We start from the raw sequence: 25,789 nt of genomic DNA on the forward strand, positions 1-25,789 counted from the left end.
AGTGTGGGTTTTCTCGGGGTACTCCAGTTTCCTCCCACATTCCAAAAACATGTATGGCAGGTTGATTGGATCCTCTAAATTGTCCCCAGGTGTGATTGTGAGCGTGAGTGGCTGTTTGTCTTTTTGTGCTTTGCGATTGGCTGGCAACCAGTTCAGGGTGTGCCCCGCCTTCTGCCCGTAGACGGCTGGGATTGGCTCCAGCACGTGCACGACCTTCGTGAGGAGAAGCGGAACAGATAATGGCAAAATATAAAGACATTATGACCAGTGGCACATCTGATGACATCCAAGAGCAACATTAAAAATTCCCAGCATTGGGGGGAAAAAAGACACAATTTTGATGTGATCCAAATAAAAGTTTGACCAATGATCTGCATACAACATGTGACAAGTGTGAAACCTCATCAAACAAACAAGTAAGAATCTGCAGCATGGATAAAAAGTACAGAAAGTACATGTTGCTCTATCTGACTTTTTTAGCAAGCAAAATATACAAATGTGCGATTTCAATAAGTGCTCAACGGATGCACGGCGGAATGTTCAATGATACTTCCGATTTGTATAAGTGCCTCCATTGTTGAAATGCAAAGGTATAGGACGCACACCAAGAGTGTTTACAAAAGGCGTTAAAGCGCAGCACACATCACTCAGTGCTAACCCTCATTGTTTGCCTTAGAAATCATCCATGTCCGGTGTTTCACACTAAAAATACACTTTAGAGCATTCTTTGCTTTGCATGAGGTCAAAGTGGAGCCCTTAGGCGCATCACAGGCCGTTCTGTCGGTTGTTCGGGATAAAGATGATACCTGTCAAAACACAGAGCGCTTAAATGCTTTTGTTCACTTAAATTTATGCCAAGGACAATGCGTCTTCCAAAGCTTGGCGTGGTATGGAATTATGTGCTCTGATGTTCACTCTGCCTACTGTACTGTATCGAGCTGTAATTGACAATTCCAAACATTGTGTCAGGGCACATGAGTGTGAAGTGAGAGATCAAGTGTGGTGTGCGTAATTATCAAAGTTGGTTAAAGCAGCCAAGAAAATACACTCAAGTAAAAGTAAGTTTACTTTTGAACAGGAGTACTCAAATACAAATACATAAGGTCCATAAAGAATTTTTTCAATGTCTTGTGTTTTGCCTTCTTTATTTTCTGTTCATCTTGAATGTAATAATGGATTTATTTTATCTTATTTTATTAACACATTAAAATAATTTAAAGGTTGTACTATCTTTGACCAGTTGGCAACAAATGTTTTTCTAATATTTATGTCATTTTTTTTATTTTTGGCTTTATTTTAATTTATACTTTACTGTAGAGGGTAGCGATTGTCTGACAACCGTTCCCGGGTTCAGCCCATGTCTACCAAATGTGAGCTAGTAGACGCTCCAGCTCAACTGTGATCCGTACAATGTTGGGATAAGAAAAAAAAAAAGAATTTGGCAAAAAAAAAAGAATAACGACAAACAATGTATCCTTTGTGTTGCTTTAATAGGATTTCATGAGTAGGTTTGAATGTAAAAACAGAATTCAATCGATGAAAACTCAAAGCAGCCACAATAATACCATACAAATCTGAATTGGTATCCATTACGTGCATTTAAATACATAAACACACTGACTTTAAAGAAAGGAAAATGAGCTCAGCAAACAAGCATTATTTACATGAGAAAAATACTGCATTTTTCATATGAAACAATTGCAAATACATGTGTTGGATTTGTGTTCAGGCTGCAAAAATACTTGCAAGGCCCAAAAACGCTCTGGAAACAAGGTCAGTCACAGGCAGTTAAAGACAGCAAAAGCCTGCAGGCTGAAAATGTTTGACACTTTAAATGTTGCTGTGAATCTTTGGCAAAGAGGCTGTGATTTATTTCTTTGGAGAATCGCTGACAGCTTAAAAGTTCCTAATGGCTTTTTGAGGCAGAAAGAGGAGCCGTCCTGACACCACACAAGAGAAGTAAAAGATCCTGGACGGCTGTAACACTAGACATACAAACTATTTTAAAAATCCAAATTTCAAACAGCAGTTAAAAATACTGTTGCATATATATACTGTATATATAGAGAGATATCAAAATGACCATACATCTTATAATTTACACATTTCTACAGTATTTTCAGGTATAGTGTTTAACAAATATGCACTGTAAGGCTTCCAAGAAGAACTCAAATGACAAGTTTGAAATTAACTTTAAAATATATTTGTGTCCCTCTGAAACAAGGCACTGGAGTATTTGCGATTTTTTTTTCCTGACAGTGTAATAACACTGTAGTTACAGCACAGTAAGGCAAATTCGAACATTTTGGCACGTGTAATGTGAGGCAGCGTGGCAGATCGATATTGGTGACATAAATCATTTCATTCTGTAATCAATATCACTGTCTTGTGACTAGTTAAGGCTTCGTTGAGATAGGACCGCTCTGCATTCGTAGCCCAAGTACCATTGCATTGATGCGCTTATCGAGAATTTAAACTGTTACTTGCGAAAAAACACATGTACTTTTACATCATCTTCACCCGTGCAGAGCTCAAAAGGTCAATTTGGACTGAGCAGAAGCTATTCCAAACCTCCACAGCATTTTTCCTCAAAAAACTGCAAATAGGTATTTACACTCAGCGATAATACACTATTCAGGCCTACACTTATTTTTTACTCCCACATTCTATAAATTGAAGGTGAATTTTTCATTAATCTCCCAAAATTTAAATGAAGTTTTTTTTTTCTTCTGAGAAATCAACTCATTGCACTTCCTAGGGTCTTGGATTTGCCGTCTCTTTGTTTTTTTTCTGAGATACCACCACAGAGGGACCAAGTGCAAAGAGAGGAAACAGAATTAGGTCTAATACAAAGGAATAAAAATGTCTCATTTGTTGTCAAAAAGAGAATTTGGCATCTCTCTTGAGATGGGAGTGAAAACAAATGTTTGTATTTATTGAGTGCGTTTTCAGCCTTGGAAATTTCTGATAGCACAACACCTCTACGTCTACAGTGATCCTGAGGCACTATTTGTTTGCAGGCTTCGGGGCTGGGATCAGTCTTTGGTTGTGTTCTCGTTGCTTAGCTCTCTGAATGAGTCTCTGAAGGTATTAAGAGAGGCATCGCCCGATCGGCTGCCTCCGTCGCCTTCGCTGCCTTCTGACATTGTGGAGCGGCGGTCGGCACAGAGCTTAGAACTTCAGGATCCGGCTGAGGTGCTGTTTCTTCTCCGCGAGGCGGCGTGGCGTATCCCTCTTTCTTTCTCAGCTGCTCATCTTCCTCCTGCTTTAGGCGCCGCTCCTCAGCTTCGATTTCCTCAGTCGTAGGAATTGAGTTCTTCTTGGGTCTGCCCTTAGGCTTGGTTGGTGCCTCCTGACCTCCTTTGAGCACCTACAAATACACACATAATCTGTGGATTGTTCTCGTAATAAATGGTCTCAGTCGCCAAAGGCAGTGAATGCTATATAGTCATTAAGAGAAGACATGACTGCTGGATAGCCCCCTTTTGCACCCATTTATCTTCAGAGTCCACAATATCATTTGTTGACCTGACCCTCTTTGACGATAAGTTTGCTCACGTTTGTCGTTACCATCACTCACACATCTTCTCGCTCGTTCGACCCCGCCCCCACGGGTGCATCTTAATCACTTCAAGCTGTCTGTCGAACATGTGAAAAAGATGTCAACTATAATGGAACTTCTAAATTAATAAAGAGGGGGAAGGAAATTTAGAATATTATTTATCTATTTAGTAATGATTGTATAATAATTCTAGTAATTTTAATAAAGCTCAAGTAAATTTTTCTTTTTGTATGCCGCATGTGGAAAAATATGACCATTGAATTGTAAATTTAACTCGACTCGGACGGTCGGTTGTTTCATGCACGCAATTTGTTTTATTACTCACTTGGTTAACTTATTTTTTTTTTACACTTGCGTGACATTTATGACTCTTAAAATGTTGCTTTAAAAAGCATGCACCATTAAAAAATGTTTTCCAATGGTCACAGTGTGAAATCTGGATTGAAAGTTTACTTCGACCAGCGTACAATAAAAGCATATATAATATTTTATCACTTACCATCTTCTTCCACTTCATGCGCCGGTTTTGGTACCATGTCTTCACCTGAAGCTGTGTGAGACCGAGAGACTGTGCCAAGTCTAACCTGAAAGAAAATCAAACGATCTTAAAAAAACAACAACACTGTCATGCTCTGTTTTGAATGACACATCAGTCGCCGTTTCATTTAACAAGAGTCATTCTTTCAGGTTTGTATTGCAGTTGCAGCGTTTTAAACATCTGCACCAAGAACAGTCATGTAATCAGTGTCTGCTTCGAGAAATAGTGAATGCATCCACCACATGTGCTTGGTCCATGACTAACGAGGCTACTGTCTGGCATGTAATTGGATAGCCTTTCATTTAGAAGGGGAGAAATGCCAATTTGAAAAGGAGATTTCCTCTTGTTCTACTCTTCTCAAATTCTTTTGGAAGCAGGGAATCCGAACAAGTGTGCGCGGTACTTACTGTGTCCGATGTCGAGAGAGAGAAAAAAAAAAAAAGAAAAGCAGCAACTGTAAGACGGAACACCTCATTTACTAAAGGCTCTTTGTTTTGCAGAGACAATTCAGTGTATTTATTTACTAAGTACTTCCTTTGCGGCTGTGACTAACCATTTAGTCTTGGGTGTAACCAAACATAATTATTGCTGTTGCCATGAAGCTAATGATGATGACAACAGAGTGATTGCATAAAATCATTATTGTTCAGACACAAAACAATGTCTGTTTTAAGAGAAATGGCTCAATTTGTGTCGACTGGTGCCCATGCGCTCGCGGAAAAAAAAACTTTATCTTATTTATTTATTTATTGAATTTTTTTAGTCGAGTTTAGCGTGTTTGGAACCATGATCCGGTGCCGCGAGCTGCACTGCACCAATCGATTTGGCCACAAGAGGTAGACTACGCTCAGCGCAAAATGGGCGCATCTTAATTTTCGTGCCCAGGCAAGTCTTGTTCACCGTGTATGTGAATTTAGTAGCTGTGGGTTATTAGGTTCTGGCAGACCGAGGGCATTTTCGATTACACTCAACTGGCGCACCAGCCAATTTGGTCGGGAAAAGTAGACATCATCATTTTAGACTACGTAAAACCGCAGATGGGAACGGCCACGGACAGACGCACACACCGTCCCTGTAATCGTCCCAACCCAGGTTGTACACAAAGACAAAAGTATGATGGAGATGCAAGTTGTTCTCCAATTGCCCACGTCACATGCTAGGCCGACTACATGATCCGCAAGGGTTGATCTTGCAGTTTGCATGTGTAAACAGAATCCACTTTGCAATTTCTGCTTCCGCGATGTACGCTCCCACCAACCTGATTTTTACGGGAATGAGGGAAGATATTTCCATCCCGTAATGGTGCAAAATCTCAGAAAATACCAAACGTAAGAAAACTCCACCCATGTGTACAGTTCGACTGTACGTTGCTCGGCATGAAAATAGGCCCCACAATGTGGATGATAAAACACAATTGACAATATTTCTTACTCTTTTTTGGGGTAAAACAGTGTCTCCAATATTGATACAGAAAAATCTTCTCGTTTTAAATTGTCACCTTTTATGACCATAGCTCAGACCATGTGGAGTTCCTCCTCATGCAAATCTTGAACATCTAACAGAATCAACTTAACATGCAAGCGGGTTATGCTTTATTTTATTTATTTATTCTTGGTTTTTGGACGATGACCATTTAGATGGCACTAAAATGTACAACAACGTTCGACAGAAGTCCGTGCATCTTTGTCCTGGCTGTTCAATACAAATATGGCTATCAGAATGTATGCAGTCACAATAAAGAAGACAATTTATTGTTGTGATGTTTCGATACATTGTATTGAAGCTTTACACCTCTCGTGAGTTTCTTAAGATGATCTTATTCAATCTTCATATTAGCGCTGGAATGTAACATTATTGTCGAGACAAAATTGCGGTCCAGCCATGCGTAAACAAAAGGGCGTTTGCTCATTGATATGTTTTGCCGTTGGCGATGTGATTTAAGAAGAGACAGCGTGACTCTTCCAGCACCTCTGGCCAAGTTAAATTGAGATATTTAATATTACATTATGGGATTTTCCCCCAAATTGGATTAGATACACCTTAATAGATTTACACATTAGCCAAAATCAGTGTTCAAGCATGCATGTACGCAGGAATGCAAAGCTGTTTTTTGGTACAAAAAAATCTACTGTTAAAATATTGCCCAACTGTCATCAAGGCCCAAACGCTGCCTTATAAACAGCATGGCGCTACAGATTTAAAAAAAAAAAAAAAAAGTGGCATAGTTTATGTAATTTTATTGTATGAAGCTAGGTGTCTGCACGTGTTTGAAAGATTTGTCGTAATTCACTTTAATACATTTGCTTGTGTTGGCCACCATCCCCCTTTTTCATGAATGCGGCTGTGTTTCTTTTTTTTTTTTTTTCACTTCTTCTTCTTCTAAAAGAGCTCCGGGGTGAAAACATTACTCTTGTCTGAACTAGAATGCTGAGGTAATACTCTGGCATGGCCAAAATTCACGTTCCCCACGGGACAAATGAAAAATTACGACGTTAGCTTGATAATTGCGTTTGTGGCTTTGTGAAGTGTGTTTGTGTACGTGTTGTACTTTGGAAATGTGCTCGATGGCACCTATTCAGCTTATCAAAATGCCACACTTGAGTGTTGCTTCCACTGTTTGCCAGTGGAAATGCTCTTGCATCACAATGAGTACAACTCTTGCCCAGAGTTAACTGGGGTAGAGTACAGCTCACCTGTGACCTTAATGATTACAAGTGCTGTAAAAAAAAATGGATGAATAGAGTAACCCAAATATTAAAATATAGGATAAAATGCGCAGAATAAAGCAAAACCTCAACACTTTGAGTACTGTTTTTTTTTTTTTTTTTTTTTTTTGGTGTCCAGTTTGTCGGGGACTATGGCCTCTAGCCACGCTTCACGTTGCTCATTTTTGAAAATGACTCAGTCAGCGAGTCAGCCAACACAACCAATATGGATATGACGCTTGTGCGCAGGAAGTGAGCAGCAATCGTGTGGTAGGCGCACCCTAATTGAAAAATGTCTTGAGACTTGTCCCCACGCCAACAATCGGGCTTGGGGAGTAACAGAATACATGTGTAGTGTTATGTAATTAGGATACAAAAAAAGGTAAATAACTCTTTTGTGCTGAAGTTACACCAAAAAAAAAAAAAATCAACAGATTAAAAGTATCTATACGTTTAGTAAAAATTGGGATTCATGGGCAGAATAACAATTTAAAGGCGGTAAGAGGCTACTTGTTAACATTGAGTCTTATAAGTAAGCGGTAACTGTTCGAATCGTATTGAGGAGGAATTTGCTGTGTTTGTCTTCAATACGTCCAGACTGACGCAAAGGAGCTAGCTACAAGCTAGTTAGCTGGCTAGCCCGGCACACCACTAGCTAAATTCTTTTGTCTCCCATCACAAATCACAAATGTTATTAATTAAAGAGGAAGTCAAGTCAAAAATTTTATTTCCAATAACATTTTCTGTGTGGCCTCACTAGTCTGAACACGCTATCCTGATTAATATTGTGTTTGTGGAATATGAATTAAGCAACAAAATCCGGGGGGTTGCCATTTTGCCAATTGCTGTCAACTGAAAATGACATCACAGCGGCTAAGAACTCAACTTAGCTAATGTTACATGACCAAACCCAAAAAACAGGTGAAACGTGAATGGTCGTCACCAGAGCCCTCAGGCTTAGGCGTGATGTCATTTTCAGTTGACAGCAAGTAGCAAAATGGATGAAAAGAGGTCGATTTTGCTGCTTAATTCATCTTCCATAATTTTTAATTCAGCAGAAAACGGATGTTTAATTTACTAGCTAACATTATTATTGTTGGTAATAATTACAAATTTTAGACTAAAATATAGAGTAAGGTATTCTGTAAAGACAACATTTGACCAGATTTCTTACGGTAATATTCCACCCCAGATTTTGGTTGGTAAAGTTGATTGACTTGTGTTTTTGTTTTTTTTGTTTTTTTGTTTTCAGAATACCATAACCATGTTAATTTCCATTAGTCCATAGGTGTTTTCTCATTGCGTGGTATCATGGTAAAATTACAGACTTGTTTTAGATTAAATAACGTGGTTTGGTTGATTATTTTGGAGTTTAAACATATAATGTTTAATTTGCATTTGTTTTATGTGTCAGTTTTAAAGTAAACTTCATTTAGGAGCAGCACAATAACAGCTTGAAGCAAGCAACGCTTTAGCTTTTGTTTGGAGAGCTGTACAAGTGAGAGCGTGTGAACTGGCTCTTATTATTATTAATTTCACTGACCTGTCAGGTGTGGACAAGTACTTCTGCTTCTGAAACTTCTTCTCAAGACCCATCAGTTGCAGCTCTGTGAAGATGGTTCGGCTGCGACGGGGCTTCTTCAGGCGGGGGGTGCCGCGCTCTGTCTCTGAGTCGCTGCTAATGCTGAGGGGCGTTTGGCTGGGCGATGGCTCGGAGTTTCGGCCGTGCTGCGGCGACAGCAGGGCGAGGTGGGCTGGCACTCCACCCGGGGATGGCGGTGTGTGCGGGAGGTGACCTGGGTGGTTTGGAGGCTGCCGTGTGATGACTGAGAGGAGTGGGTAGGCACGTAGCGAAGAGGAGCCTAAGGCATCACAAACACACACACACACATACATGCACGCACAATATGTAAGTCACATATAACAATGTAATAAACACTCGAGAGCAGGGTCACGGTAAGTTTTAAGGAAGCTCTTATCCTGTTATCGACCGAGTGTAATTGCTCAATTATTAATTGCCCAGCATTTTCTGTGAAGTGTTTTACTCTTGACCTGGCTCTTGTAAAGTTCACTGACCCCGATGACGCAGTCTTGTGTTTTTACACCACTCCCCTCGACCCTTCACATGAATGATTATTTTGCAGGGGATGTTAAATACGATCAGATGACATGTGGGGTGATGTACTCGCACACACTGCATCAGTTGTAGCAAAAACCTCAAAAACATGTCAAACACTGGTCCGGTGCAATTAACTCATTTTTACCTCTCTCTCTCCTGTGATCTCTCACTCTTGTTTTGCAGTCAGGCATATGCACACATAGTCAAATTTGCCCTCTATCTGCGCACACAAAGCAGCAAGACGCCAGAATCAATAAAAAGTAACACTTGTCTGGAGCCAGTGGGAGGGAAGGTAAGAGGGCGAGCGAGAGGTTTAGCTGAATGGATGTGGTGGGTCAATGAAAGTCAATGTCACACAGTATCTGCCAGAAACATCTTTATGGCGTCCCGAGCAACACAATAACAGTAATCCTGGAAGCAAAATGAGACTTTGTGACTGTTGGCGGCAGTACTTGTGGCTCAGGGGAGCGTTTCTGAATCGGAGTATTGCTGACACACACACACATACAAACATATATATATATATATATATATATATATATATATACGTACACAAACACAGTGCCATAGTGTCGAGAGGGTGTAGCCCGCCCCTTGCCCAAAGTCAGCTGGTATCGGCTCCAGCTGACCCGTGACCCAATGGTGATGACAAATCCGGCAGAATATGAATAAATGGATGGATTATATTCACACATCTACACACAATTGCATGCAATGTAGCGGCAGATGAATGTAAATCCCCCACTTATCCACCAATGCACCGGCAACGTGATATAGAATCTGACATTTTATGTATTATTGTTCCGCTTGTAAAGGAAGAATCAGATGACAAATGGGGGCACTTAGAGGAAGAATGCACATGCCTTGTCTTGCCATGTAGTACGGCCTGAAAAGATGCGTGCATACTGTCTAACCTGCACAGATATACATTACATCACGAGAAACGGATCGAAAACATGATAGTGGAAGCTGTCATGGAGACCATGCATTCTCCATAGAAGCACATTAATGTATGGGCACACCTGCTTGCTCTCTACACATACAAACATTCACACACACACAGATGCACACATAATTACAACGAGACAGAGAATGTACCTGCAGCTGACAATGACATCATGTTAAGGTGCTCAGGTCATACTAATCCTCCAACATGAAATTTCTGCCGTTATAACAGGTCTAGACAAGATTCTTTTTTTTTTTTTTTGTATTTGCTACTATTTACATTTAATCACAATGTCTTCCTCACTATCAATCATCACCGCTGACAATTGTGATATTGCGTAAAAACCATATGAGTTGTATCGCTGCCTAGGCTGGCACAAGGGGGGGCCATTTGATTCGGGGTGGGTGCGGGGGGCGGACAAAGAGAAGATATCTTGTCAGCAAGGAGCTTGACGTTTGAGTGGGAGGCACACAAAGAAGGAGCAAAAGAGGAGAATGTTAGCGTCACTGGTGACTTTCCACTGACAGCATGAGCTCGCATTTGACACGCTGTTGACAAGCGCCACGTCCTGTCAATAGGCTACAAATAAACTGTTTAAGGAACTGCAAAGAGCACTAGTGCAACAGATACGCTTGATAATCAAGGTCGCTATGTTAGAAATGCTTACAGTAACCATTACGGCTAAGAATAGATCAAGACGTTCAATTTCCTTTTTATTACAGATACTATCAACAACATTTCCTCCGTTGGACACGTACATACTTGTTAACTGACTGTTCTTACAAGAATTTAGAAGGGAAAGCACACAAAAAGCACTCTGTTACATTTGAACTTGACTATTTTCCAGCAGTACACTTGAACTGCAAGTGCTCGCATGTTAGACCGTTCCATAAAAGCATTTCGGCTCGTGAGGTTGCGTCATGTAGCCTATGCATTTAGATGTTTCTGAATCATTCAAACAACCACACAGAATACTGCCGTCCAAAGAAAAGCATCCATTTACAAAATGTTGTGAGTTTATAGTTTTGTCAAGAAAAAAAAAATTCAAATGGGGTGAGGGTAGGGAGGGAAAAAAATATATATTTTTTTTTTGAGGGGGGGATTCTATATTATCAAACCAGGTGCAAAGAAACAGCAGTTAAATTTATTGTTTAAATACTTTGACAGGGATTAAATAAATAATCCAGTATGTCATCTTTAGTTGCTTTTTAATTTATTTTATCTTATTTTAATCCAGAAAGCAATTAAAATAGACGTTTTTTTGTAAATATTTTTGGTAGGGAGGCATATAAAATCAAAACTCGTAATACATTTTCCAAAAGCATGTTTCTTGAAATTGTTCCCGTTTATACAAGACCTTTTCTTTTGAGATCAGACTTGCATGTAATATTTTTTCATTTTATCTGTACATATACCATCAATATTTATGGTATTATTTTATTTATTTATTTCTTTTACATGCAATTTTCTGCATTAATTAAAAATATTTTCAGAAATACTCTGTGGAAGCTATTCTAAAGGACGCTCAAAGTTATGCATATAAAATGCATGAAATGATGGCATTCAAAAGTGAATTTGATGATATGCCATGGTGATTAACACTTTACTAAAAGTATGGTTCTCTAATATATTAAAGAATGATTTCATTCAGTTTAAGAAAAAAACAACTTATCTAAATCATATTTTATTTGAAAAGTCGAAATCTACCTGAGGATAAAAGCAATCGTTAAGTAACTTTGAAACACAAGGCGTTGTGTCTCCGATGAATGAATAGCTCTTCAGTTATTTCCTGTAGTTGGTTGTGTGGAAATGGTTTGGTCATCAAAGTTAATCTTAACTGAAAACTGCGTGTTCGTAAGTGTGTGTGCATGTGTGCGTGTGTGTGCATACTTGTCTGTGTGTGTTGACATGGGTGTAATCAAGCCTAACAAGGCAGCATTATGCTTAATGGGAAGCTTTATTGTCTGACACAGATTTAGGGTTTAAGATGGGATGAAAACTCTTTTGTTGGCTTGGATTTCACTTTGAGCCTGTACAAAAACCAGCGCACACACATGAACGCATGCACAAACACACTTTTCTTGTTTTGATGGGATTTTTCACCATGCTGACAAGTGAGATTAGGCCATAGTGGATGTTCAGCTAAAAGCACAAGTCTCCCATATAAAATATTGCTTTTTAGAATACATTGCCTAATCCACATGTCATTTATGTTAAAAGAATAATGTGGATTGAGGAACTGGCAAAGGAACTGACAAGCAACCCAAAAGCAACAGTTGGTTATCAGCGCCTACTGTCGTGATCTATTGACACGTGTGTCCTTTAGCGGCATCTGCTGGCAGTCGGCGGTAACGACACAAATCAAGTCCTCAAGTACAGTGCAAACTCTCACTGCTGAGGGCCACCTCAGCCCGGCAGCTTCTATATCAAGCACTAAAGGCAATAGATGTTGGAGAATATAGTGTGTCTCACACCCCTGCAGCTCCAAATACGTGGGCACCGTGTTCCAGTGCCCCGAAGCAGGTTACTCTATCCATCGGAGCGGTGTGGTGCCAGTCATAATGCCCTCCCGCATACACCATATCAGGGATGAGGGGATCACTCTTCCTATTTTTGTATCGCCTCCCCACCACCCATCATCACCAGCACTGGCATCATCAAGTTGCACTGGTTATTATTGCAGACTTTGGAGCAATTATCTTTAATGGTTAGTGGAGCAGGCAGTAGCCTTTGACTGCATGGAAGCTATTTGGAATTCCCTTGTTGATGAGCTGGTCTTGATCCATCCATCCATTAATCCATCAATCTATCTATCTATCTATCTATCTATCTATCTATCTATCTATCTATCTATCTATCTATCTATCTATCGCTATGATCACTTGAGTTTATATAGCCTTATTGTAACTATTTTGGAGAGTTTAGCGCACCAACTTCGTTTTTTTAGAAACAATTATAAGGTACACAGCAGTTTTCATTAAAGGATAGTATCCTATCTGACTTGTAAGAGGCGTAATTAAAACGTAAAATGTCATTTAGCTTAGTTCGATGTTCTTAGCCATCATTCCTAATGATATATTTAAATAAGTCTTTAAATAACACATTTTAAATCACAACTAGCAAATTATCAGATGCCCCCATAAGGTCAAGGGATTTTCATAACTAACACTTAACCGCATGGCGTGATTTTTAACCACCACAAGTGAGTCTTTATGACAAATCTGTAAACTCATTGGAGAACAGGAATTATATAGAATAAAATACGCAGGTATAATTGACGAAATATAACTTTATTATTAGCAGGCGCAGTGATTAAACGTGCTTAATTGCAACTCTTTTATTTTTCAGATTTTGTATGACACACGCTAACTCTTGCATTAATCAGCTTTTATCCAGATAACATTAAAATACACTAAATATTGAAGTTGCTTCTCGTGCGTAAAAAAAAAATGCGTTTAAGTGGCCACGCGTTGAACGCGCAATTCGGCCAACTCTCTGTAGTGTTTTATGAATGAATCAGGTGAATTAAATCCACGTTTCTCTTACCGGTACAGGAATGAAGAGGTTTCGGTCGGACGATGAGCGACGGGCACACCGAGTAGAGGGAAAACTTCTCAAAATAATCACAAGCCTCCTTGGAGAGGATCTCGTCGATCATGAAGGTCTTGTAGCGTCGCCTGGCAGCCTTCAGCTGGCCGGGGGAGGAGAGCCTCACCTCGGCTTGACAGTGCATTCTGGCTCCCTGAGTGTGAAGGCTCGAAACAAGTGCAAGAAGACCTTTAGGCAAGAAATCAGAGCACTTCGCTACACCACCACTACTGCAACTCGCATTTTGTGTGAAGAAGATTCGTTGGAGATGTGCAAACTAAGACCAGGACTTACTCACATCCACTTCTATATAAACCGACGCAGCTCTCTCTCTCTTTCGCTAGGTCTCTCTCTCACGCTTCCTCCATCTGTTCCCGCCCTTCGCTGATGGACTGTCGCGAATGAAGGCAATAGCGGATGATCGCTCCATTCATAGTCCCCCCCCTCCCCCCCTGCTTTTTTTTAACGTTTTTATTTTGTGGAATTCAAATGAACACATCCGAACTCATCCTAACCGGTTAAATGAAAATTATAATTTGGTTTAATTACGTTATACAACTCATACAATACAAGAATTGGGTGCCGACTATCTGTAATGTAATGAAGCTAATTAAAAAAATAACAATTCTGCCCAAAGAATAAAAGAGACAAAAAGTTTACAATTGCGGTTGTAAAAGGATGGGTGTTTTAATATATTAGTCGGGCCGTTCTAATCAGTGTATCAAAGCTCTCAGCATAATACTATAGTCTTATTAATATATGTCATTATTCAACATTGTCACGATAGCTTTATTCCATAAATAATTTTAATTGAAATTACATTCATAATTATGCTGATTGTCTTTTACCGATTCATACAACGCAAATATAAAATAAACAGAGGAAACGGGCTGTTCGAATGGAATGTGGTTGCGCCAGGTTTAAGGATCAGATTATGCAAAAGCAGCTCCTGATAATTTTCATTGACTTTTCTTCAACCAAAGGTGTTTGACGTTTCCATGTTTTTCTGTTAATAATAACAATGATAATGCAACGAGTACAATGTGTGACATGGCAGGGTTTCTCATTTTAAGAGCAAAAAGTCAAATGCATGCATGTTAACTTTATGTTCTACATGCCAGTAAGTAACGTGAAAGGCAATATAAATTCGAGTTACCCCATGAAAAGAAAAGCACTGCAGCTGTGCACATAGCAGTCATAATATTGACTCGGTGGTCACTCCATTAGGGCCACCTAAAAATGTAAGGATACACAAAAAAAATTACACCATGGCACATTAAATAAACATTTTGTTAAGCGTTTCTAGTTAAATAATTATATATTGGACCTCATTGGACCAGTGTACTGGTGTACTTAATGATATGGCCAGCAAGTGAGTAACAATTCAAATGCAACAACCCAGTTTATTTAGGTAAACCTGCAATATGTAATAACGCAGAAAACCATGTAAAAGATTAAAAGATAAAAGCTTTATGCTTGATAATTTAATTTAATTGCACCACTTTACATAGGCGTACCTGATTTGATGACTTGTAAATAGTAATTTGACTATCAACTATAAGGAAGTACGACCATCTGAACATTCAAGCATACTTTATTAATGGATGCGGACTGTTGAGGGTTGGGTGGCGGAGTTTAAGCAGATCCAGTAGCTAGCAGGCTGCCTAATCTGCCTGCTTCAGAGCAAGAGACGCCAGCCAGATCAAGCAATTAAAGCAGTAATTCCACCACATGTGTCACAATAATAATAATAAAGGCCTTCCGCCTGACACCCCGCAGAGGATAGAATTGATTATAGTACACAGAAGGGTGTAAATACACTTTTAGTGCCACATGAGGCTTGGCGCTTGAATTGTTCCTCCATGCAACCCGACGGCTTTAAGCACTTTCGGAAGGCTAGATTATGACCTCAGTGTTGGTTGTTAAGGGATGTGATCATCACTTGGTTGCCGGGACACCTGGGCAGGGATGCGAAGAGAACGCGAGCAACATGAGATGCGGTGTGGATCAAAGCGGTTCCTATTCCAGGAGGATTGTCCCAGAATAGCTGGTCTGCGTCCTCGTTGGGGTAACAAGAAACACCTCCCCGTAATTGCACATGTCGGAGTGAACAGAGTGGGTGACAAATCCACGCCAAGCCTTGAAAACATCCTAAATAGAAAGGTCACATGTAGGAGCTGATCATGTGGCTAGGATACGTTTACTGTGGTAATTGGCTTCATTGAAAGGATATGCGTGGCGCCACCTGTAGATTACTTCCTAACCCGCAGCACAAGCATATTGGTTACACAGTGGGCCATTTATAGGTGCACATAAGGCCACGCGCTCCACAAAGCATACAATAGTTTGCGCAGTGATGAAAAGAGGACACAAATGTTCAGTCTAACAATGTTTTATATTCATGAACGCTTTAAAACATCACCAGTTTGTCTTACAAATTCAAGATTTAAAAAAAAAAATAAAATGCAACATTGTTAGTGTGATTGACGATTCACAAGTGGTGCTGGTGGAATATATTTTTTGTAAATTACCTGAAGATTGTTCAACTACTCTGAGCACCATTCTTATTATTTTTTTTTGTTAAACAATACAAAAACCAAGCCATGTCCTTTTTTTGTCAACTTAAACCAGTTACATTTCTGTCACTGGCTGACTGTGATCTGTGAGATGGGTCATATTAAGTACAAATTTAAAAACATTATAAAAGTAAACAAAACAAACAGGATTAAGATACTAAATCTTTTCGGTTCATGTACAAATCAACCTGAGCATACACTTGAAATTTATCATCCACATCATCAGAAATGAGTCTCTTTCCTTGACATCAGTAGCGTCTCCACCAAGGCCTTTGCATGAGAGCTCGCGGAGTGTATGGAGGAGATGTGAACTGTGGCGGCACCCTGGAAAAGCAACATGATGAAATATTTATTCACTCATCAAGCACACTCAAGTAAAATGAACTTGTGGCGGTGGCTTCATCCAAACCACTGCAAGTATGGCCTCACCTCAATCCATGGGGATTCGGAGTGCTGGTAGGACTGGAGCTCCCGGGACTGTTGCTGTGGGTGCTGCCTAAAATTGGGTAGAAACAAAATTACAAAAGTAACAGTTATAACCCTAACCAATAGTTATTATATACAGACTTTTTTTTTCCAAATCAGCCATTCAAGGTAGAGTGGTACTCTGGTTTACAGGTAGGAGTGTCACTATCAAATATATTTTATTTCAGAGATTATCCCATCGATTAATAGTGGAACATTTTATTTTGCATTGAAATGTATTGCAAAATGGTGCAATGAGTTCCATGTCATTTTGTCTGACTGACCAATCACACGCAAAATTGAATGTGCATCACCAGCCAATTGGTGACCAGAATAGGGAATTACTCAAACTTATGAGGTGGTTTATTTTACCACATGAAAACAATTCTATTTCTCTAAGAACATAAAATGTCATTAATTCCGATACCTGTTAAATACCTCAATAAGCTTCAACAACCATATTGCAAGTTTTTTTTTTCCAATATCGTGCAGCTCTATTTTTAAGTCATGCTATTCAACACCATCATTCCTAAAACATTGTCAGTAGTTCAATAATTCATCAGGTCATTTGTATTTAAACTCATTGACTGCCATTGACGCATATAGACATGCATTTTACCTGGGTTGGCAGTGAATGAGTTAAACAATATTACTGGGAGAATCTCATTTTCTTAACTGTGCACTTATGAACAATAAGGATGAAATAAATTGAATAATATTTTTTCCACACCAATGGACAATTCACCAAACATGCAAGTTTTTGGAACATGTAAGAAGGTGTCACTATGTCAGCTAATGCATGCAACACGATAGATCAGGGGTCACCAACTCCAGCCTTCGAGGCCACCTATCCTGCATGTTTATCCAGCCTTGCGGCAACACACCTTGCAGGATAGGCACCGCCGACAACCGGAGTTGTTGACCCCTGAATACTCAGCCAAGTGAAGAGTTCTCTCAGATTAAAAATGTCCGTAATGGTATCTGATAAGAGGTTGATTAATTTACTTGGATCAAGCTATATATATGATACATTGTCAGGGTCACTCACAAACCTTAAATGGTGGGTTGGACCGTGACAAGCTTAAGTTCTCTCTCGATTTAGACGTTTCTTTTAAACTAAGTCACACAATACACGAAGCCTTTCTTTAAAATGAGTTAGTGATACTATGAATAAAATGTGACCTTCAATTAGCACATAGGGTTCACCTGCATATTGGCTTGGTGACTATGGTAGTTATTTCATCCAATGCATATTGAAATTTGTTGTTCACAGACGGGAGAAAAACGGCTATACCTTAAAATATGGGTGGAAAAACAAATGGCATTTGCGCACACGTAACATACCTGATTGGAATTGTACATGGATCGTTCTACCAAACAGCGACGTCCCGTTTAGGAGCTGCATGGCATACGGCACTGCCTCCTCGTGTTTGTACACGGCAAAACCAAATGTTTTTTGTCTGCCAAAGACGTCTTTTGGAATTTTGGTTTTGATGAGAGGTCCTGCCTGCTGAGAAAGTTTTGTTAAGGTTGTGGCTAAATAGCTAATGCTAGCATGTTTTGCTAACACAGTTTAGATTATGCATTTTTTCTGATTGCCCATTTTGCAGACTTTCATTTTAACATCGAAAGCGAACTAACTTTACTGCGAGGACATTTAGCGTTCGTGTCATTCGAGGATATCTTTCGATCGACGGGGTGGTGCAACCAGCTAGCACACACAACAGACAAGGAAACGCTGTCTTGCAAGAAAACATCACCTGTAAGAACAGCTCGAATAAGAGTTCCTCTGTCACTCGTATATCCAAATTCCTTAGAAATAGCGTCCGGTCAGCCTCTTCTTCGATCCCCATTATAATGTGTCAAGTCTGGCTCGTCTACGGGAGATGCTAACAAACGCTAGCTTATCAAAAGCTTTGATAAAAAAAAGAAGCTAGGTCTGTGACGTCATGTTTAATGACGCGCGCGATCACGATCTTCCTCACTTGTAGATTGAAGCATCCATTTTTGCATATGTGTTCACTACTGCCATCTGTGGTGCAGGATGACAAATGGTATCTTTGACGCAAATGCAGCATGAAAATGTATTGCCAATTGTTTTTGATTGCCAGGAAATAAGTAGGTTATCTACGACAAATGAAAGTGATTTCGGACATTATGAACACATGCCAAATACCACGTCCAAAAATAAATAAATCATATAAATAAAAAAATAAAAAAAATAATATATATATATATATATATATATATATATATATACAATACAATAGCATCGTTCTAGTATTTAGTTACCTACTGTTGGACCATATATACTCAAGATGTTAACAAGATTTTAACCTCCCATAGTTGTGTGTTTTAATTTCATTAACAAAGAAAACGTCACATTTCGCATGCCATCTATTCCTGGTACTCTTCTAATTTTCATTTCCAATTATTTTGACGGCTTGGCTGATAAGTCTTCCTCCCCTGAGCCTTTTAACCAGGGTGGCTGATTTTGTCAGGCTCAAGTGCCTGGAACCAAGTGCTGCTGGCCTCACTTATATTGGAGGTCAACCAAATGGCATGAGAGGCTTAGCTTCTTCCACCATAATTAGATGGGTTTTGGTGTCGTCACTCTCGACATATTCTTTTAATCCTTTCAAAGTTATTGATTTTCTTCTTCACGCCTCAGGGACGGCACTGATTTTGGCATGATGAAGCTCAAGCAAGAGAGATAGTGGTTGTATATTGACTCAATTTTTAACAATTTCAGCGTAATTGATGAATCACCCACATTGGCTGCAAGCTGTTGCCTTATTGATTTAATATACTTGAAGCCTCTGCGACAAATTGGCTTGCTCTATTATGTTTTCGCTATCCATCTGGTTGTAATTAAATTGCAATTAAGTACAAGTTATCGAGAAACTTGCTGATGATTATTTTAAATTTTTATATATTCTTTATTTAATCGGTTAGGGCAATTGAAGACCAGTTCTCATCAACGGTGCTGATGAATGATGATGACATGGCAAAGAGCTGTCATAAGAGACAATTGCATGAAAAATATTAAAAATAAAAAAATTAACAATCCAACAGCATGCTTTACAGAAAATAGCAGAAACACACAAACACAATACACACGTTTGATATGTTAATTGTGTCTCATAAAATCTTCAAATTGCTGCGACGGTGCTGAATAAGATGGCAAATAGGCATAAAAAAGCACAACACACCCAAGAAAACTACTGCAATATGTTGTGGATCTGTTCGTTATGCACATTACCATAAGCCAGTACATCTCTCCGATGCATTAACACCACAATCGTGTTATATTTCAATGTGACTTTCATTTCTGATATGCACTTTACAGTGCTTCGGGGTAAATGCACCGTTTGTCAGCCAAACCAAAGCATAAGCATGAGCGTAGTTGAACAGTAGATGGCAGCATTGATCCAATGTTGTTGACAGCATGTGGGGGCTTCAGGTGACAAACAGAGGGGTGAGGATTTTTTTAATGATAAAATAATAAATCACATACGACTGATGCTAATAATAATTATAATAATAATAATAATAATAATAATAATTTTCATCCATGGACTGGTTTCCAGTCAATGTTATGGCACATACAGTTTTGACAAACCAATCACACTCACATTCACACTTACAGTCCGGACGATTAAGAACTACCTAACATGTTTTTGAATTGCGCAACCAAGTGGAGGGGTACCCAGAGGACACACACGCAAGCACAGGGAGAATATCTAAACACTACATAAGGGAGACAAACCCTCAACAAAAAAATTGTGAGGCGGAATCAATCCCATGACTTACACTGTGAGGCCATCGTGCTAACCAGTCATTCACTGTGCCACCCTAAAAATATGCACAGATAAATTTCCCCCACGATAAATACATAAACAACATCTGTTCACAATCATGACACTCTCACTGAGATTCTTTTACTAAAATTAAATAGAAATAATTCAAAATAACATACAAGACAAACAGACAACTAAACAATATTGTATAGGTTGCCTGTAATGCGATGATGTAAGATGCAGCAGGTGTCCTATGGAGCAACAGAGTGACACAATACAGACACAGTATCAATACAGTTTGCTCAATAGTCAAATTATAAATATGACTTATGATTATTGATATGATTTAGTTAGTCACTGGAAACAAGCAGTGGTCAAGCAGAACAACATTGTACTAATTGACTGCATTCATAGAAACACAGCGGAGCTAAATTTAGAACAATCATTAAAACAAGGACATTTATTTCTGTTTTTATGACTTAATTTATGTATGCCTTTGATTTGAATGTGGCCTCGTTTTTTTTAATTAATAGCAAAAGAGAAACATGATTTAAAAGAAAATGGGGTCATTGCTCAAGGGCGAGGCAGTGGTCTTTCAGTTGACATCAAAGGAGGAAAGCCTAGAAATAGGCCTATGTCAGATCTGTGTGTAATCCCTTGATTTAACATTACAGCTAATGTAAATGTAAAAGCACACACACGCGCATGCACACGCACGCACACGCATACACAGTGAGCAATTCCACTTCTGACCTCTGGCCGAAGCGCTTAGTGAGCCTGTGAAATGATTGACTGGTTATGGCAAGCCGTTTGAGCATTTATTCCATATCCTTGATATCACACATTTGTGTATTTCACTAGTGCGTTCTTTTCCAGCACTAGTAATACATTCAGCCACACTAGTGATGCCTTTGTCGTACATGTTGCACAGAAACTCTAACAAGTGACTCATTTTTAGCAACTAGTGAGTCTTTTGTTCAACTAGTGCTGGTAGAAGTCTAACTTGTGACACCTAGATGCGCACTAGTAGTGTCAAATTCCCAGCTAGTCATCTTTTTTATGCTCTAGTGGCCCACTGGACCAAACTAGTAATGTTCAAAGTATTACAAGCTAACAGGTAAGTCACAAAAGCGTCAACATGTTAACTAGTTAAACATGGATTATTCTAACATGTTAACTAGTGACTTATGATCGCATGCACTAGACAACTAGTTGGAAATTAAATACCCACTGGTTAACTAGTGAAAGATAAACATCAACTAGTTCACTAGTGAAAGTCCCTTGAAGTCTTGATATTTAACTAGTGAGTCTAAAAAAAATTACTTGTAAACTAGTGATGCCTCAAATATCCACTAGTTACACTAGTGAAAGATTTTGACTGAACTAGTTCCACTAGTGAGTTCCAAAATGTTCACTAGTAGCACTAGTGGATGCCAACCTGCTCACTAGTTAACTGGTGAAATTGTCTTTTTGGATTAACTAGTAAACTACTGATGTCCAAATTTTCACTCGTAGAACTAGTGAAACACAAATTGCTCACTAGTTGCACTAGTTACGCTAAATGCTAATGAGGAGGCGGGAAAGTACCATGAGTGTATGCCTCCTATTGGTTCTCTGATAGGAGCTCCACCCAGCAAAAAATTAACCCTGTAAAGCCTGATCCCGAGTGTCCACAGTTTCTTTTACTGCCTGTTGCTTGGTATATATGCAGAATAAAACATTTTTTCTCAGGGAATGGCTCTCTGGGGGATGTATATTTATTATTTACATGGACATAAGGGGTAATAGTACTGCTAAAAATTCACTCCTATCCACTTTTAGTATACAAAATAAAAGGAATGCAGTATAATGCAGAAGTCCTGCAATTAATTCTGCCTTCACGAGGCTGTGATTTTTCAGTTGTTGAATCTGTTCAAAGATGATGCGTATTTGTTGAAGATGCTGTAATCTGTATTGTAAATGCGGATTTGGGAGAACAGCACAATAAAATAATATTACAATACTTGATGACATCACCCCCTGCTCGTCTCTAATGATTGTTTGTTGTGGAAAAACAACTGAAGTAAATAAAATACAAAAACACAATCTTCTTACCGTGTAATATCAAATAAATGAATGTGTGTGCATTTTGAGGTTTCTACAATCTTTATTGAAGCCACTGATTGTGTTTTGTTTTTTAAGACAGGAGATGTGACCGAGCAGGTTCGATGTTGGAGGAAATATTAGTTGTGGTTTCACCACTTAATTTCAGACAATGCATATCCAGAATACAGTTGAAAAACATTTTATTGTGAACATAATAAGTTACATGAAATATATAATTAATTTAACAATGAATAAACGGGATGTTTTTATCAAGATTTCGGGAAGAAGTTGTGTCTCTCCTCCTCCTGGTGTTATTTAGGGAAGCTGATCACCCTTTAGCTTCTATGAACAGCATCGTGCTGCAGAAGATGCGCCGTCAGAAGGGTCCGAATGGAGCTGCTCATCTGCCGTGGGGTCTCCAAGCAGTCAGGACCTATAGTTTGTCCAGTAACATATAGCGCAACCTTATTTATAATACACAGTTACAAAGGAATACAAATACTGCGTGTAATGAAGGCAAGGAAATAATTCAAATATACAAACGCAGCTAGCAAACGATAATGAACGATTATGTTCCAACGTTAATTGAACTCTTCTTCCTACTCTATTAGCTTGTGAGCAATGAACAAACTACACCGTGAAGCCAAAATGTGAGCGTCAAATGCGCGGAAAACTTCATCTTTTGCGGTTCAATCGCTATAAAACTAGCAGCGGCAGATTTCAGAAAGTCCTGCCGGCATGAAGCTGCTCTCGGCGGCAACTGTGAGCGTTGAACTGCCGCCATCCGCCATCAAAACCGGACACAGACATCTCCGAAATCGTTGAAGCAAGTTTTTAAGCAGGGCTTATCTTGATAAATTGACCACACATTTGACGTTTACACCACTACTTTGTCGCCTAAAATAATCGTAAAATCAAATTTGGTATCACATTAAGAGTAATATTTACAAAAAACATTGCAATACCTCTGAAGGTTTTCTCTTCGGCTTAAGTCGCTGGTTGGCACATCATGTATCGTGATTGGCTGTCCGAAAAACAAACGTCATGTCGGATGAATCCTGGGTAATGTAGGATCGTGACAAGGCGTCCGTTGAATAAATATTGAAAAGGCTTGCCGAGGCACGCCATTTGAGTATTTATTCTATGGCCTTGAGCATGCATTTCACACTAGTGCCCCACAGCATTTATGGGCTTACATGTTCACTAGTAAGATACAAAAATGAGCTTACTAGTGAACTAGTGGGCATTTTTATCTTACATGTTCACTAGTAAGATACAAAAATTAGCTTACTAGTGAACTAGTGGGCATTTTTATCTTACATGTTCACTAGTAAGACACAAAAATGAGCTTACTAGTGAACTAGTGGGCATTTTTATCTTACATGTTCACTAGTAAGATACAAAAATGAGCTTACTAGTGAACTAGTGGGCATTTTTATCTTACATGTTCACTAGTAAGATACAAAAATTAGCTTACTAGTGAACTAGTGGGCATTTTTATCTTACATGTTCACTAGTAAGACACAAAAATGAGCTTACTAGTGAACTAGTGGGCATTTTTATCTTACATGTTCACTAGTAAGACACAAAAATGAGCTTACTAGTGAACTAGTGGGCATTTTTATCTTACATGTTAACTAGTAAGACACAAAAATGAGCTTACTAGTGAACTAGTGGGCATTTTTATCTTACATGTTCACTAGTAAGACACAAAAATGAGCTTACTAGTGAACTAGTGGGCATTTTTATCTTACATGTTCACTAGTAAGACACAAAAATGAGCTTACTAGTGAACTAGTGGGCATTTTTATCTTACATGTTCACTAGTAAGACACAAAAATGAGCTTACTAGTGAACTAGTGGGCATTTTTTAGCTCATGGGGATCAGTCGGAAAGAATACAATGGTTTCCTATTGGCTGCCCATTTGAAAATAATATAATCCACCAGTCACGGCTCATGATTTTGGAATTTCTCTGCCGAACTAATTTTTCAACATAAACATGGCCGATAGCGTACTGAGACGTATCAGGCGAAGGTGCAGGGCAATAGAGAGAGTTTATCGTCAAGGATCTGCCGGTGGAAGTGAAATACGCGCGATAAACATTTCCATTGCTAATTTAAGAAGAGTTCGTCAGCACATTAGCACCGAGGCAACTCAAAATTTGATTCAAGCTCTGTCAGATCTCAGATCTGTCATCGCTACGGGACCCGCTCCTATTGAAGCACATGTTTGTTTCTCTGCGGCAACTCATTTGCATCCAGGTAAAGTGGCTATAGTTCTTATTGTATTTTTTTGTGTCTGTTTCTTCTAACTACCCATGGGTTTCACAGACGCCCTGTTGTTCCTTAAGTGGTTAATATACAGTTTTCCTGTCTTTATATGAGCTCTATAGATTTAGACTGTTCAGTAACACAATGGCTATCCACTTTGAAATATATATGTATTAAAACTCTTGTTAACAACTCATACCTATGTCATAAAAATGGTTAGAGAAAGTAGCTTCTTGTGGTTTGCAAGATAATTGTTGGTCAGATATATAAAACTGCTGCAAATATATATATATATGTGTATAAGCATATAAAAGATCACACTCATTAATTTGCTTAGATTTCTTAATCCTTTTAATTCCATATTTTAGGTAGATGCGGGAGACCAGCCCTTGATATTACAAGGGATCAAATTGAACTACTCCTCACTCAAGGCTTTACAGTGAGAGCCATAGCAGGGATGTTGGGCTGTTCCTCTTCATATCTCCATAAAAAAATGAAGCCTTTTCAGATTTCAGCCAGAAATAGATTTACTCCCATTCATGATCTTGACCTCGAGGAGCATGTCAGAATATTGCACAACCAATTTCCAAGATCAGGCTCGGAAGTAAGCATTCTGCAACATAGTCGCTTTATGTATATGATATCTTTATATCCAGTGTGAAATTTCACTTTTTTAATTGTGTTGAAATATGTACCTCTTTCAGATGATGAGGGCATACCTTCGTGCTGCTGGCATTGTAGTACAAAGAAAAAGAGTTCGAGAAATCCTCAACCATGTTGACCCAGCTGCTGCAGCCCAGAGATGGAGCCAGACTGTGGCTAGAAGAACATATTATGTGCCATTTCCTAATAGTTTATGGCACATAGATGGTCACATGCATCTCATTCGGTAATGAAGGATAATCTCTTGTATTTGTTTGTATTTGTTGGAGCATAAGAAAGCAGATAGTATTGTCCGGACGGTGCAGATTAAATTTTATTTCGTAATTTCTCTTTGTATAGGTACATTTCACAAACTCCCGACTTGCGCACTTAAATGCGCAGCAATATAATCTCAGCCAGTAGGCCCTAACATCAGCCAAAACAACTCCTCCCTCTCTAGCACACAATAGATATTTTTTCCTTAAGTCTGT

General features: G+C 39.0%; 2 protein-coding genes and 1 long non-coding RNA gene across 4 annotated transcripts; all 3 read right to left on the minus strand.

The window, feature by feature from the left end:
- Positions 1-1,471: 1,471 nt before the first annotated feature.
- Positions 1,472-13,848, minus strand: barx2 (BARX homeobox 2). 2 transcript variants are annotated; one of them, XM_088300658.1, is made up of 5 exons: positions 13,757-13,848; positions 13,417-13,647; positions 8,349-8,667; positions 4,062-4,146; positions 1,472-3,370 (listed from the first exon to the last, which is right to left on the minus strand). In XM_088300658.1, the coding sequence occupies exons 2-5, from the start codon at positions 13,601-13,603 to the stop codon at positions 3,062-3,064; spliced, it is 900 nt and encodes a 299-aa protein (XP_088156784.1). In that variant the 5' UTR covers positions 13,604-13,647; positions 13,757-13,848; the 3' UTR covers positions 1,472-3,061. The 2 variants fall into 2 exon arrangements, with proteins under 2 accessions (XP_088156784.1, XP_088156783.1); XM_088300657.1 differs by lacking the exon at positions 13,757-13,848 and having other exon boundaries at positions 13,417-13,749.
- Positions 13,849-15,834: 1,986 nt separating this feature from the next.
- rbm7 (RNA binding motif protein 7) lies at positions 15,835-18,495 on the minus strand. Its single transcript, XM_088300769.1, has 4 exons — positions 18,260-18,495; positions 17,844-18,006; positions 16,464-16,530; positions 15,835-16,358 (listed from the first exon to the last, which is right to left on the minus strand). Exons 1-4 carry the CDS (start codon positions 18,350-18,352, stop codon positions 16,283-16,285), a joined length of 399 nt encoding a protein of 132 aa, XP_088156895.1. The 5' UTR covers positions 18,353-18,495; the 3' UTR covers positions 15,835-16,282.
- A 4,072-nt stretch (positions 18,496-22,567) lies between these two features.
- Positions 22,568-23,643, minus strand: LOC148333530 (uncharacterized). Its single transcript, XR_015844296.1, has 2 exons — positions 23,350-23,643; positions 22,568-22,817 (listed from the first exon to the last, which is right to left on the minus strand). It is a non-coding gene; the product is annotated as an uncharacterized LOC148333530 (long non-coding RNA).
- Between the last annotated feature and the right edge of the window lie 2,146 nt (positions 23,644-25,789).

The sequence above is a fragment of the Idiotropiscis lumnitzeri genome, chromosome 7, assembly GCF_059441095.1.
Source record: "Idiotropiscis lumnitzeri isolate Australia: NSW breed Sydney's pygmy pipehorse chromosome 7, RoL_Ilum_1.0, whole genome shotgun sequence".
NCBI classification, from domain to species: Eukaryota; Metazoa; Chordata; class Actinopteri; order Syngnathiformes; family Syngnathidae; genus Idiotropiscis; species Idiotropiscis lumnitzeri.

What these genes read in the sequence shown, in the direction of transcription:
- barx2 (XM_088300658.1), bottom strand. Translation starts at nt 13,603, where the DNA reads ATGCACTGTCAAGCCGAGGTGAGGCTCTCCTCCCCCGGCCAGCTGAAG. An exon ending in ACCTCTTCATTCCTGTACCG is followed by an intron (nt 8,668 to 13,416) that starts GTAAGAGAAACG and finishes GTGATGCCTTAG; the next exon opens with GCTCCTCTTCGCTACGTGCC. An exon ending in GCATGAAGTGGAAGAAGATG is followed by an intron (nt 3,371 to 4,061) that starts GTAAGTGATAAA and finishes GTGTATTTGTAG; the next exon opens with GTGCTCAAAGGAGGTCAGGA.
- rbm7 (XM_088300769.1), bottom strand. Translation starts at nt 18,352, where the DNA reads ATGGGGATCGAAGAAGAGGCTGACCGGACGCTATTTCTAAGGAATTTG. An exon ending in TATTCGAGCTGTTCTTACAG is followed by an intron (nt 18,007 to 18,259) that starts GTGATGTTTTCT and finishes CTTTCTCAGCAG; the next exon opens with GCAGGACCTCTCATCAAAAC. An exon ending in CCGAATCCCCATGGATTGAG is followed by an intron (nt 16,359 to 16,463) that starts GTGAGGCCATAC and finishes TTGCTTTTCCAG; the next exon opens with GGTGCCGCCACAGTTCACAT.